Source organism: Pseudophryne corroboree, chromosome 5 (genome assembly GCF_028390025.1).
Source record: "Pseudophryne corroboree isolate aPseCor3 chromosome 5, aPseCor3.hap2, whole genome shotgun sequence".
Lineage (NCBI taxonomy): Eukaryota > Metazoa > Chordata > Amphibia > Anura > Myobatrachidae > Pseudophryne > Pseudophryne corroboree.
In genome coordinates, this window is record NC_086448.1 from 379399648 (window position 1) to 379413625 (window position 13978).

General features: G+C 44.5%; 1 protein-coding gene across 3 annotated transcripts in view; it reads left to right on the forward strand.

Annotated features, from left to right (window-relative positions):
• The window catches only part of TNS3 (tensin 3), a 1058399-nt gene that overhangs the window by 942512 nt on the left and 101909 nt on the right, over positions 1-13978 (forward strand). For all 3 annotated transcript variants that reach the window (XM_063922694.1, XM_063922695.1, XM_063922696.1), the window contains one exon: positions 11121-11262. In XM_063922694.1, coding sequence (XP_063778764.1) covers positions 11121-11262 — 142 coding nt within the window. The remainder of the gene's footprint in view (positions 1-11120; positions 11263-13978) is intronic.

The following is a 13978-nucleotide window of genomic DNA, read 5'->3' on the forward strand; positions in this document are numbered from 1 at the left end:
GTCTTCGGTTCTTCTAATACTCACCCGGCTTCTGGCTTCTGTGAGGGGGGTGACGGCGTGGCTCCGGGAACAAGCAGCTAGGCGCACCAAGTGATCGAACCCTCTGGAGCTAATGGTGTCCACCCCTCAGTCCCACGATGCAGGGAGCCTGTAGCCAGCAGGTCTCCCTGAAAATAAAAAAACCTAGCAAAAGTATTTTCCAGAGAAACTCAAGAGAGCTCCCCTAGTGAGTGTCCAGCCAGTCCTGGGCACAAAGTCTAACTGAGGTCTGGAGGAGGGGCATAGAGGGAGTAGCCAGTTCACACCCAGTTAAAGTCTTTTCAGTGTGCCCAGACTCCTGCGGATCCCGTCTATACCCCATGGTCCTTTTGGAGTCCCCAGCATCCTCTAGGACGTAAGAGAAAATGCTTTGCCAATATGAAATCTCTAGACCAGCAGCCTTTTTTTTCATAATATATGTTTTTTTTTGTATCTGTGTGTCAGTTATTCATCTAAATTCTCAATACAACATTCAATTATTTCTAATCCCTAAGTGTATGTCCCTTATAACTTTATAATACTATAATAGTCACACTACATTTTTATCCACTATTCATTTCCAAACTATCACCCAAATGTCCAATGTTTGCTCTTAACTAGACTCCTCCCATAGCGCTACACAACTGCATTCATCCCATTGCAGTAAATTATTCCATAAACAGATGTCTTTGGCATCTACCAATGCAAAGAGTCCGTTGGCTCGTTTCACTGAATTTCCCACATTGCTGTAACAATAGTAGATACTGACTTTGCTTATGTAGAAATAATTATTAAACTATCGATCAGAGTGACGTGGGACAAGCTGATAAAATGTTTTGTTTTATAAAAAGCTCTTGAAGGCGCTAAACAACACAGCACAATTCTTTATCATGTACACACCAGTACAGTGCTGACATTGATGATTGAATGCTTTCATGCTCTCAGTATAAAAAAATGTTAAGTATGACTCTAAACAGCTCATATATCGTAATGGTTTAAGCACATTTGTATTTTATACGCAATCACTGCTCTATGCTGGATATACATACCAGGAGTGCTGTTTATGTACATGAGTAATTTATATGTACAGAAGGGCTGTTCATTGTGAAATTAATACAATGTCTGACTGAGGTTTTTTAGGCTAATCAGTAAATCCAGTGACAACGGCCTACTGTAGATTTCAACATTTTGGGGTCTATTCATGAAGCAGTGAAAAGTGTGGAGATGTAAGCCAGTGGAGACGTTGCCCGTGGCAACCCAGAAGCATTGAAGTAATATTTAGTATTTGCATACTATACAGTTGTACAGAGCTGCTGATTGGTTGCCATTGGCAATTTCTGCACAGGTTCACTTCTCTACTCTTTTCATTGCTTCATGAATATACCCCTGTAAATGGTAGTGCATTCACATAAATGGCATTGGGACATCCAGGACCAGCAATGTTAACTCTTCCAATGACATTTTCTATCACTCACTGTGATCTCAGTGATGGGGTGATGGTGCCATGCAGGGAGAGAAAGGCAGAGCAGGAGAATTACATGGAGACAGCGCTCTCTCCATGCATCATTTGTTACAACCAGTGAATGAGTTTAGTAACCAATAAGGTAAAAGTTGGGTCAGATAAAAATGACTGGATAGATTGCACTGAAGAATCAGAGGAAAGTCTGTTTAAGAACCAAGCGTACTTCCGCTGTCAAATGTGGAATGAGCTGAAAAGTATTGTACCTTTTCTCTAATGAATTCCCTAAAGGTGCAGAGGTTTTATTATTGTTGTTTTTTTTTAAATAATAGTGTACTACTTAAGAGTCAAGGAATGTTAAGATACTTAGCACCAGAGAATCTAGAATCCATGGAATGTGAGTGCTAACTCGAAAAATTTTCTTGTTTTTAAGTGGCTGTGTATGAGAATACGAACAGTAATCTACAGTAAATCTTCTAAGAATGGTGGCATAAAATCAATTTGTATATTGCATATATTACATTTTGACATTATTTTGTATTAGAACAGCAGACAATATAAATTTAAATCATTATGTTCTTTAAGCATTGTGACAAACGTATTGTTTGCTGGATATATTAAGTGTTCAATTTTCTTTTTTATTGGATAATATTAGTGCCATGTGTTACAATTAAGATGATACACTGGGATCAGTACTAAATGCCGGCGGTCGAAATACCGACGCCGGAATCCCGACCACACAATCCCGACAGGGGTGGTGAGCGGAACGCAGCCCCTTGCGGGCTCGCTTCGCTCGCCACGCTGCGGGCACGGTGCCTCGCTATGCTCGGCACACTATTATATTCTCCCTCTATGGGTGTCGTGGACACCCACGGAGGGAGAATATGTCGGGATTGTGGCGGTCGGGATTCCGGCGTCGGTATTTCGTCCGCCGGGATTCCGTCCGGCGGCATCTTGACCGCATCCCGATACACTGTATGGGAAAGGCATTATTATTTGTCATTTTAGCTGTTTACCAATACATATTTAAGTTACGGTTATATAATGTGTTTTTAAAGTGCAAACTATCAGCTTTAATTTGAGGGTATATACATCCAAATTGGAGGAAGGGTTTTGCATTTACATATGTTTAATATGTAGTCCCTTTGTCTTTTCAAGGGACCAAAAATAATTATACATTTGACTCCAAAGCTGTTTCATGGGCAGGTCTGGGCTATTCTTTTGTTATTTCTTCATTAATTAAACAGAAAAGGGTCTGAAGTTGATTCCAAGTGTGGCATTTGCATTTGGAAGCTGTTGCTGTGATCCCACAACATGTAGTCAATAGAGCTCTCAGTGCAAGTGGCCATCCATATTCTGCAAACACAAAAAAAATCTTCAGAGAGATAGCGGGAAATCTTAGGAGTTACCAAGTCAACAGTTTGGTACATTCTGAGAAAAGAAGAATGTACTAGTGTGCTTGGCAACACAAAAAGGCCTGGGTCTGCACATAAGACAACAGTGGTGGTTGATTGCAGAATCCTTGTCATTGTAGAGAAAAAAAACACTTTACAACATCCAGCCAAGTGAATAACACTCTCCAGGATGTAGGGATATTGTCATTATTTATTTATTACCAGTTATTTATATAGTGCACGCACATTCCACATCGCTTTACAGAGAGTCATCTAGGTCTACCATAGAGAGAAGACTTCACCACAAGGTGCAAATATAAGCCTCAAAAATAGAAAGGCTAGATTAGATTGGAAGTAAAAAGTATGGAGGAGCCTTGGAATGGCTCATGATCTGAAGCATACCACATCATCTGTAAAACATGGTGGAGACAGTGGGATGGCAGCCAGATGAATTCTGAAGTTTATAGAGATCTAGAGCCAGATGTAACGCAGTGCGAGACGGCCGGTGCTCTGAGATTCCGGACGAACTCGTACGTTTTTTTCTTTTTAAAGCAAAAATCATTTATAAGGCAAGACCAACCTGGTTTTGCCTTGTAAATGTTTGCAGCTTTAAAAAAAAGTCTGAGTTCGTCCAGAATCTCGGCGCGCTAGCCGTCTCGCGCTGCATTACATCCAGCCCCTACTGTCTACTTAGATTCTGTGAAATTCTGAAAAGTTGATTGGACGGTGCTTCACAATACAGATGCTCTATGACCCAAAACATACTGCAAAAGCAACCCAGGAGTTTTTTAAGGCAAAGAAGTAGCAATGGCCGAATCAGTCATTTGATCTCAACCCGATCGAGCGTGCATTTCACTTGCTGTCCTGAAGACCATAAATAATTGAAGGCAGAAAAAGCCATGAACAAACAACTGAAGACATCTGTAGTAAAGGCCTGGCAAATCATAAAGATGGAAACCCAGCATTCTGATGTTCATGGGTTTCAGACTAAAGCAGTCATTGCCTGCAAAGGATTAGCTACAGTATTAGGGGGAGATGTACTAAGCAGTGATAAAAGTGGAGACGTTCCCCAGGGCAACCAGTCAGCATTGACGTAACATTTATAATTTGCATACAATAAAAGTATACAGAGCAGCTGATTGGTTGCCATGGGCAACTTCTCCACTTTTATCACTGCTTGGTACATGTCCCCCTAAGTATTTCAAAATAACACTTTATTTATGATTGTTAAGTTTTAAAATTACATTTGAGCCCCTGAAAACTGGGGACTATGTATAAAAGTGGTTGCAAATGCTAAATGTTTTATACAATACTTTTGTTCAACCCCTTGAATAAAGGTGACAGTCTGCACTTTAATTGCATCGCCATTGTTTTATTTAAAATTAATTGTGGTTGCTTACAGAGCCAAAATTAGGAAAATATGTTCCTAACCTCTAGACTAAAGGTACTACTGGTCTTCTAGCATCCTTTATAACTGTCTTATCTGAGGCAGTAGCCATTTTGGGAGGTACATTTACTTTAGGCTCTTGCCTGAGGCTGCAGCTAGATCAGTGACCTCGAACACCAAACAGTGGGCAGTATGAAACCCCTGGCAACGAGCAGGTTGTTTAAAAGAGTGATGTTAGGGGCATACCTGTGGGGCATGATATGGTGTAAGTGGCATTGCGTAGAGCATAATATCGTGCAAGGGGCATTACTGTGTGAGACATATGGTTCAAGGGGCATTACCATGTGAGGCATAATATGGTGCATTACTGTGTGAGGCATAATATGGTGCAAGGGCCATTCCTGTGTGGGGCATAATATGGTGCAAGGGCCATTCCTGTGTGGGGCATAATATGGTGCAAGGGGCATTACTGTGTGGGGCATAATATGGTGCAAGCGGCATTACTATGTGAGGCATAATATGGTGTGAGGCATAATATGGTGTAAAGGGCACTATATTTTGGGGCATAATATGGTGCTAGGGGCATAACTGTGTGGGGCCTAATATGGTGCATCGGGCATTACTGTGTGCGGCATAATATGGTGCAAGGGGCAGTGGTGTTTGGGGCATAATAAGGTGTAGGGAGCACTTAATGTTTTAAGGGACATTACGGTTTGTGGCATAATGTAAAAGTGGCATTACACTGTATGGCATTTTGTGTAAGGGGCATTACGGTATGTGGAATATTGTGTAATGGGTATTAAATTGTGTGGCATAATATGTAAGGGGCATTACGGTGAGTGGCATACTGTGTAAGGAGCATTATGTTGTTTTGCATAGTGTATAACGGGCATTACTATAAAGAGGGAAAATTACAAATAATGTAAGGGGCACTGGGAACCATATTGTCTAGAAACGGCTGGGTGATGCATGCACACTCTGTAATTATTGTACTGCTTGCCCGTAAGATTTCCGATTGGTCCGATTATTGCACAAAGTGTACTTAACTTAAGTTCCTTATTAGTGTGCAATACCTGACGGTGAATCTGCACATGTTTTAGATGCTTACAATTGGTACAGGTATTACCAACCATATAGGTGACTTAAGTGAGAGCATAATTTCTATTTCTCTTACGTCCTAGAGGATGCTGGGGTCCATTTTAGTACCATGGGGTATAGACTGTTCCGCAGGAGCCTTCGGCACTTTAAGACTTATCAACAGTATGAACCGGCTCCTCCCTCTATGTCCCTCCTCCAGACCTCAGTTTAGAAAATGTGCCCAGGAGACTGGATGCACACTAGTGGAGCTCTACAGAGCTTTGCTGGAAAAAGACTTTCTTAGGTTTTTTTATTTTACAGAGAAGCTACTGGCAACAGCTTCCCTGCTTCGTGGGACTTAGGGGGAGAAGTAGGAACCAACTTCTCAATTAGTTAATGGTTCTGCTTCCGCTGATAGGACACCATTAGCTCCTGAAGGGTACTGAACACAGCCCAAGCCTGGCCAGCGTTCACTCCACAGCACTGCCGCCACCCCCTAACAGAGCCAGAAGTCAGAAGGCTGGTGAGTATATTACCGGAGTCCTGCAGAGAGGGGATCCTCCGGTCATCGTTGGCGGCATACAGGTACATGCGCACGCTGCACGCCATGTTTCTCAGCACAAGGGTGCAGAGCGCGGGGGGGCGCTCTGAGGGCATGTTTTAAAACCTTACTCTCACTGGCAAAAAGGGCACATACATGTACAGCCGCTGATGTGCCATCCCCAGCCAGTATAAATATTACATTGCTGAGGCTGAAGGGCGGGGCTTCTCCTCAGACTTGCCAAAACACTCACTGGGTGCCATTTTCTCCTGCAGAAACTCTAGTGTGAAGCTCCTGAACGCTGTTTCTCCTCATGACAACGCTGATACAAGTACAGGGTGTTATGGAAGGGGCAGAGAGTGTTAATTATAATTAGGTCTGTGGGCCTATTATTGGTATATGCACTGTTAGTGGGTAATATTTCCACAATTCACTATAAGGCGCAGTGTGTGGACTGGCAAATCCCTCTGTGTCTCTCTGACAGACTTTAGTGTGGGTCTGTCCCCAGTAGCTCCCCTGTGTGATAGGGGTGTGTGTGTACAAGTGTGTAACATGTCAGACATTGAGGAGGGTTCTTCCCAAGAAGAACCCATTTTAGATGCACAAGAGGGTAATGTGGTGGCCCTTCCCTCTCAGAAGGAGCCAGAGTGGGTGAGAATGTTGCAAAAGAGTATGTCAATGCTTGCAAAGAAATTCTCTGAGTCTGAACAACAGACTAAATATTGGAGGCAGTCTGTGGAGGATGCACTGTTTACTGACCCCTCCATATCATCCACTCGGGTCCCATCCAGTTCCCAGAAAAGGTCTCTGGCCCAGATAATGCAAGGGGACACAGACACAGTTTCCGACTCTGACGTCGACACTGGGGATTTGAGAGGGGTAGACCCCAAATTAACCAAAAGCATTCAATGTATGATAGTTGCTATAAAGGAAGTGTTGGAGTTTCCTGAAACAACACTGATCCCAGAGGAAAAGGATTATTTTAAATTAAATAAAAAGCAGGTTGTGACTTTTCCTCCTTCAAAGGATTTGAATGCATTCTTTGAAGAATCTTGGGCTAACCCTGAGAAGAAATGTACCCTTCCCACAAGGATGCGTGTAGCGTACCCCTTCCCTGAGGAAGACAGGCACAAATGGGAGACACCCCCAATGATAGACACCTCAGTTTCTCGGCTGTCTAAGAAAATAGTTTTGCCTGCCCCTGGTTCAGCCACTTTAAAAGATCCAGCTGACCGTAAATTAGAAACAACCCTAAAATCCATATATACGGCTAAGGGAATGGTGCTCAGGCCCACCATTGCTTGTGCGTGGGTAGGTGACGCTGTGGAAAAATGGTCTGACAACTTGCTTGTTAACATAGACACAGTTGACAGGGATGAAATAGTCCTAACTCTCAGCCATATCAAAGATGCTGCAGGTTACTTAGTTGAAGCTATGAAGGATATTGGGTTGCTGAGTTCAAGATCCTCCGCTATTGCAATTTCAGCCCGCAGGGCGCTGTGGAACCGCCAATGGAATGCTGATGTGGAATCAAAAAAGAATATTGAGGCGCTTCCTTACAATAGAGAAGCCCTCTTTGGAGACAAGCTGGAGGCCATGATTTCAACAACTACATCAGGCAAGTCAGCATTTCTACCTTCCGCAGCTGCTCCACCTAAGAAAGGATTTCATTCTCATACGATGCAATCCTTTCGACCCAACAAGTCCAAAAAGGCAAAGGGTACCCCCTTCTACGCAGGAAGAGGTTGAGGAAGAGGTAAAAAATCTACAACACCATCAGACTCGCAGGAGCAGAAGTCAACAGCTACTTCTGCTAAAACCTCAGCATGACGCTGGGGCTCCCCTGTGGGAGTACGATTGGGTGGGGGCACGTCTACTGTCTTTCAGCCAGGTCTGGGTTCACTCAGATCTGGTTCCTTGGTTATTGCAGATAGTATCCCAAGGGTACAAATTGGAATTTCAGGACCTTCCCCATGCCGATTTTTCAAATCAACCTTACCAGCTTCTGTTCAGGACAGAGCAAAAGTGCTGAACGCAATACAGAAATGATGTCAAGACAACATAATTTCCTTAGTTCCTGTGTCATAACAGGAAAAAGGGTTTGTAGTGCCGAAACCGGATGGCTCAGTCAGACCGATTTTAAACCTAAAGACTCTGAACCTTTATTTGAAAAGGTTCAAATTCAAGATGGAATCCCTGAGAGCGGTGATCTCCAGCTTGGAGAAAAAGGAATTTCTGGTATTGATGGACATCAAAGATGCTTATTTACATGTTCCCATCTACCCGCCGCATCAGGCATACCTGAGGTTTGCGGTGCAGGACTGCCACTACCAGTTCCAAACATTGCCTTTCGGGCTCTGAGAAAATTCACCAAGGTGATGGCGGAGATGATGGTTCTTCTTCGCAAGAAAGGAGTCAAAGTCATCCCATACTTGGACGATCTCCTCATAAAAGCGAGATCCAGGGTGAAACTAGTGCAGAACATGGCACTTTCCGGTTGGATCATAAACCTTCCAACATCACAATTGTAACCCACAATGAGGTTATCATTTCTGGGAATGATATTGGACATGGAAGCACAGAAAGTATTCCTACCGGTGGAAAAGGCTCTGGAGATCCAGAGGATGGTCACACAAGTTTTAAAACCAGCACGCGTATCGATTCATCAGTGCATCCGCCTGCTGGGGAAGATGGTAGCGGCCTACGAGGCTCTACAATTTGGTTGATTCCACGCCAGGGTGTTCCAATGGGACCTACTGGACAAGTGGTCCGGATCGCACCTACACATGCACCGGAGGATAATCCTGTCAACAAAAACCAGTATTTCACTCTTGTGGTGGCTTCAAAGTTTTCATGTCTTGGAGGGACGCAGGTTCGGGATTCAGACTTGGATCCTGGCGACCACAAGCCTCCGAGGTTGGAGAGCAGTCACGCAAGGGGAAAGCTTCCAAGGACGATGGTCAAGTCAAGAAGTACTCCTTCACATAAACATTCTGGAATTGAGAGCTGTGTACAACAGCCTTCATCAAGCGGCACACCTTCTTCAAGGTCGTCCCATACAGATTCAGTCAGACAATGTAATGGCAGTAGCTTACTTAAACCCCCAGGGCGGAACAAAAAGCAGAGCGGCAATGGCAGAGGTGACAAAGATACTCCTCTGGGCAGAAAGACATGCAAAAGCTCTGTAGGCAATTTTCATTCCGGGAGTGGACAAATGGGAAGCAGACTTCCTCAGCAGACACGATCTCCATCCAGGAGAATGAGGCCTCCACCCAGAAGTCTTTGCAGAGGTAGCAGATCGTTGGGGCGTTCCTCGAGTAGATATGATGGCATCACGTCTCAACAAGAAGCTTCAGAAATATTAATCCAGGTCGAGAGACTTACAAGCAATAGCAGTGGATGCATCGGTGACCCAGTGGGTGTTTCAGTCGGTGTAGCTGTTCCCTCCACTTCCACGAATACCAAAAGTTCTCAAGATCATCAGAATAACAAGGGTTCGAGCAATTCTCATTGCTCCAGACTGGCCAAGGAGGGCTTGGTATCCAGATCTTCAGGAGTTATTACTGCAAGATCCTCAGCCTCTTCCTCTTCGCGAGGACCTGCTTCAGCAGGGGCCGTTTGTTTATCAAGACTTACCGCGGCTGCGTTTGACGGCATGGCTGTTGAGCACCAGATCCTAGCCCGTAAGGGTATTCCCAATGAAGTCATTCCCACACTTATTCTGGCCAGGAAAGGGGTAACGTCTAAACATTACCATCGTATTTGGAGAAAATATGTATCTTGGTGTGAATCCAAGAAGTCTCCTGCGGTGAAGTTTAAATTAGGACGTATTCTCCTATATCTACAGGCGGGTGTGGATGCTGGCTTGCGATTAGGGTCTATAAAGGTCCAAATATCGGACTTGTCCATTTTCTTTCAGAAACAGTTGGCTTCCCTTCCTGAGGTCCAGACGTTCGTGAAGGGGGTTCTGCGCATCCAACCTCCCTTTGTGCCTCCTGCGGTGCCATAGGATCTTAATGTGGTGTTGCAGTTCCTTAAATCGGACTGGTTTGAGCCTCTACAAGAGGTAGAGTTGAAATTTCTCACTTGGAAAGTGGTCATGCTATTGGCCTTGGCCTCAGGCAGACAAGTGTCTGAATTAGGGGCTCTCTCACACAGGAGTCCTTATTTGATTTTTCATGAAGATAGAGCTGAACTGCGGACGCGTCAGCATTTTCTTCCAAAGGATGTGTCTTATTTCCATATCAACCAACCTGTGGTGGTGCCAGTGGCTTCTGACACCTCAGCCGTTTCAAAGTCCTTGGGTGTCGTCAGAACATTGATGACTTATGTTGCAAGAACGGCTCGGATAAGGAAAACAGAATCTTTGTTTGTCCTCTATGACCCCAACAAGATTAGGGGTCCTGCTTCTAAGCAGACTATTGCGCGCTGGATCAGAGGTACCATTCAGCACGCTTATTCCACGGCAGGATTGCTGTTACTGAGTTCGGTAAAGGCCCACTCTACAAGGAAAGTGGGTTCTTCCTGGGCGGCTGCCCGGGGTGTCTCTGCATTGCAAATTTGCCGAGCAGCTACTTGGTCAGGGGCAAACATGTTTGCTAAGTTTTACAGGTTTGACACCTTGGCTGCTGACGACCTTCAGTTTGGTCAGTCAGTTCTGCAGGAACATTAGCACTTTCCCGCCCGTACTGGGAGCTTTGGTACATCCCCATGGTTCTAAAATGGAGCCCAGCATCCTCTAGGACGTAAGAGAAAATAGGATTTTAATTACCTACCGGTAAATCCTTTTCTCGTAGTCCGTAGAGGACGCTGGGCACCCGCCCAGTGCTAATTTTTCTTTCAAATTACGTTTTGTCTTTTTACACAGGTTCTCATGTGTTAAGATGTTTCACAGCAGTTGCTGTTACGTTATGCATGCACGTTAGCATGGGTTAATTTAAAGGCCATGTTAGGCAACATGTTTTTGGTATGGTGTGAGCTGGTGTGAATCTCGCCACTAGTTTAATGTAAATTCTTCTCTCGAAGTTGTCCATCTCCTCGGGCACAGTTCCTATACTGAGGTCTGGAGGAGGGGCATAGAGGGAGGAGCCGGTTCACACTGTTGAAAAGTCTTAAAGTGCCGAAGGCTCCTGCGGAACAGTCTATACCCCATGGTACTAAAATGGACCCCAGCATCCTCTACGGACTACGAGAAAAGGATTTACTGGTAGGTAATTAAAATCCTATTTTTTGTGTTTGCATTAGAGATGAAAAATTACAGTGACGGCCTTAAACAGAGAATCCTTCCTTCTGACCATTCGGTTGGGACAAATTCTGTATTCTACATGACGGAATTGGAAAGATCTTCAATCCAGGGGTCTCCAAATCCTGCACCCAGAACAGAGAGGTGGGGTTTTGTTTTTCTATTCCGTGTCAAGGTTTTACAATGACTTCCAGCACTAATATGACATTTTTTTCTCAACCCTTGTATGACTATCCCTTTTAACTCTTCTTTTCTGTTTACTACTCTATCTCCTGTAAATTACTTAAATACGTCATATTTAACAATCATTTTCTTTACAAATATTTTTTGGACACCCAAAATCAGACTGGCACCAATTCACTCCACTTGCAACATTTGTTGTTATCCTCTGCTAAATCCTAGAGACCTTTCTCCTCAATGCTTCTAAACATTTCCTCTGCTTCTGTAATAAAGCAGGTGCCTAGTATTTATTCTGTATTTTACTATCTGCTTTCTCACAGATATTTTGATCCCTGATTCCGCTTTTGGTTTCTGTGCCACAAAGCTGAATCCTGGATCCCATGCTGCTCTCTGTCTAGACATACTCTGTAGCCGAATGTTTTCCTGTGAGCTACAGTACACTATACTGGTGATTTTGTGTGTTTGTTTTTTTTCAAGCATCAGTAAAAAAAATATGTGTACAATGTTACCTTGTCGGCAGGAAAATAAACAATCATTGTTGAACTCCTTTTTTCCCTGAAATAATGCGACTTCAATAATTTAAATTGTGAACCCTTCACTTAAATTCCCCGAGAGCTTATGATTGCTGCTTCTACTTTCAGACAAATATTAAAATAGAATAAAATGAGTTTAATAAAAATGCTAGCCTTTAGTTTTTTGTTTTGTTATAAAGTAAAAACATTTTAAGTAGCTGACAAAGTGGGGTTGTACCTAAGGTTCGGAGGCATCTCATCACTGTGCTGTCTCTGTGTGTTCCCTCCGCCTCTTGCTCCAATTCATGCGCTGGGGAGACTCTAGCACAGAGGTTCTCAAACTCGGTCCTCGGGGACACACACAGTGCATGTTTTGCAGGTAACCCAGCAGGTGCACAGGTGTATTAATTACTCACTGACACATTTTAAAAGGTCTACAGGTGGAGCTAATAATTTCACTTGTGATTCTGTGAGGAGACCTGCAAAACATGCACTATGGGGTAAATTTACTAAGATTCGTGTTTTCCCGTTTGAGGTCAAAGTTCAATCACGAATGACATCGACAATGTAAAATTGCAACTTTTTGAATTTATTACGACTAATTTACTAAGCTGCCGTATTTTGCCTTTTCGGGTTTTCCGATGTCGATGTCATTCGTCTTTTTTTTCAGTTTTTTACGGCAGTGATTAGCAAAACACTGCTGACTTTTTCAAAATGAATCTCGGCCGGATCTGTGTGATCCGTGCTGGGGTTCATTTTTTTTTTTTTCCCAATAAACACTGTAAAACGTAAAAACAAATTGCGTGGGGTCCCCCCTCCTAAGCATAACCAGCCTCGGGCTCTTTGAGCCGATCCTGGTTGCAGAAATATGGGGAAAAAATTGACAGGGGTTCCCCCATATTTAAGCAACCAGCATCGGGCTCTGCGCCTGGTCCTGGTTCCAAAAATACGGGGGACAAAAAGAGTAGGGGTCCCCCGTATTTTTAAAACCAGCACCCCGGGCTCCACTAGCTGGACAGATAATGCCACAGCCGGGGGTCACTTTTATATAGTGCCCTGCGGCCGTGGCATCAAATATCCAACTAGTCACCCCTGGCCGGGGTACCCTGGGGGAGTGGGGACCCCTTCAATCAAGGGGTCCCCCCCCCAGCCACCCAAGGGCCAGGGGTGAAGCCCGAGGCTGTCCCCCCCATCCAATTGGCTGCGGATGGGGGGCTGATAGCCTTTTGTGAAAATGACAAGATATTGTTTTTAGTAGCAGTACTACAAGGCCCAGCAAGCCTCCCCCGCATGCTGGTACTTGGAGAACCACAAGTACCAGCATGCGGCGGAAAAACGGGCCCGCTGGTACCTGTAGTACTACTACTAAAAAATACCCAAAAAAAGACAATGCACACACACCTTGAAAGTAAAGTTTTATTACATACATCCACACAAACATGCATACATACTTACCTTATGTTCACACGAGGGTCGGTCCTCTTCTCCAGTAGAATCCAAGGGGTACCTGTTGAATAAATTCTACTCACCAGATCGCGGGTCCCAGGCTCCTCGGAGAATCCTTTTGTAATCCACGTACTTGATTTAAAAAAAAAAAAACGGACACCCGAGCCACGCACTGAAAGGGGACCCATGTTTGCACATGGGCCCCCTTTCCCCGAATGCCAGAAACCCACTCTGACTGATGTCTAAGTGGGTTTCTTCAGCCAATCAGGGAGCGCCACGTTGTAGCACCCTCCTGATCGGCTGTGTGCTCCTGTACTGACTGACAGGCAGCACGCGGCAGTGTTACAATGTAGCGCCTATGCGCTCCATTGTAACCAATGGTGGGAACTTTCTGCTCAGCGGTGAGGTCACTTTCGGTCAACCGCAGGGCAGAAAGTTCCCACCATTGGTTACAATGGAGCGCATAGGCGCTACATTGTAACACTGCCGTGTGCCGCCTGTCATACAGTACAGGAGCACACAGCCGATCAGGAGGGTGCTACAACGTGGCGCTCCCTGATTGGCTGAAGAAACCCACTTAGACATCAGTCAGAGTGGGTTTCTGGCATTCGGGGAAAGGGGGCCCATGTGCAAACATGGGTCCCCTTTCAGTGCGTGGCTCGGGTGTCCGTTTTTTTTTTTTAATCAAGTACGTGGATTACAAAAGGATTCTCCGAGGAGCC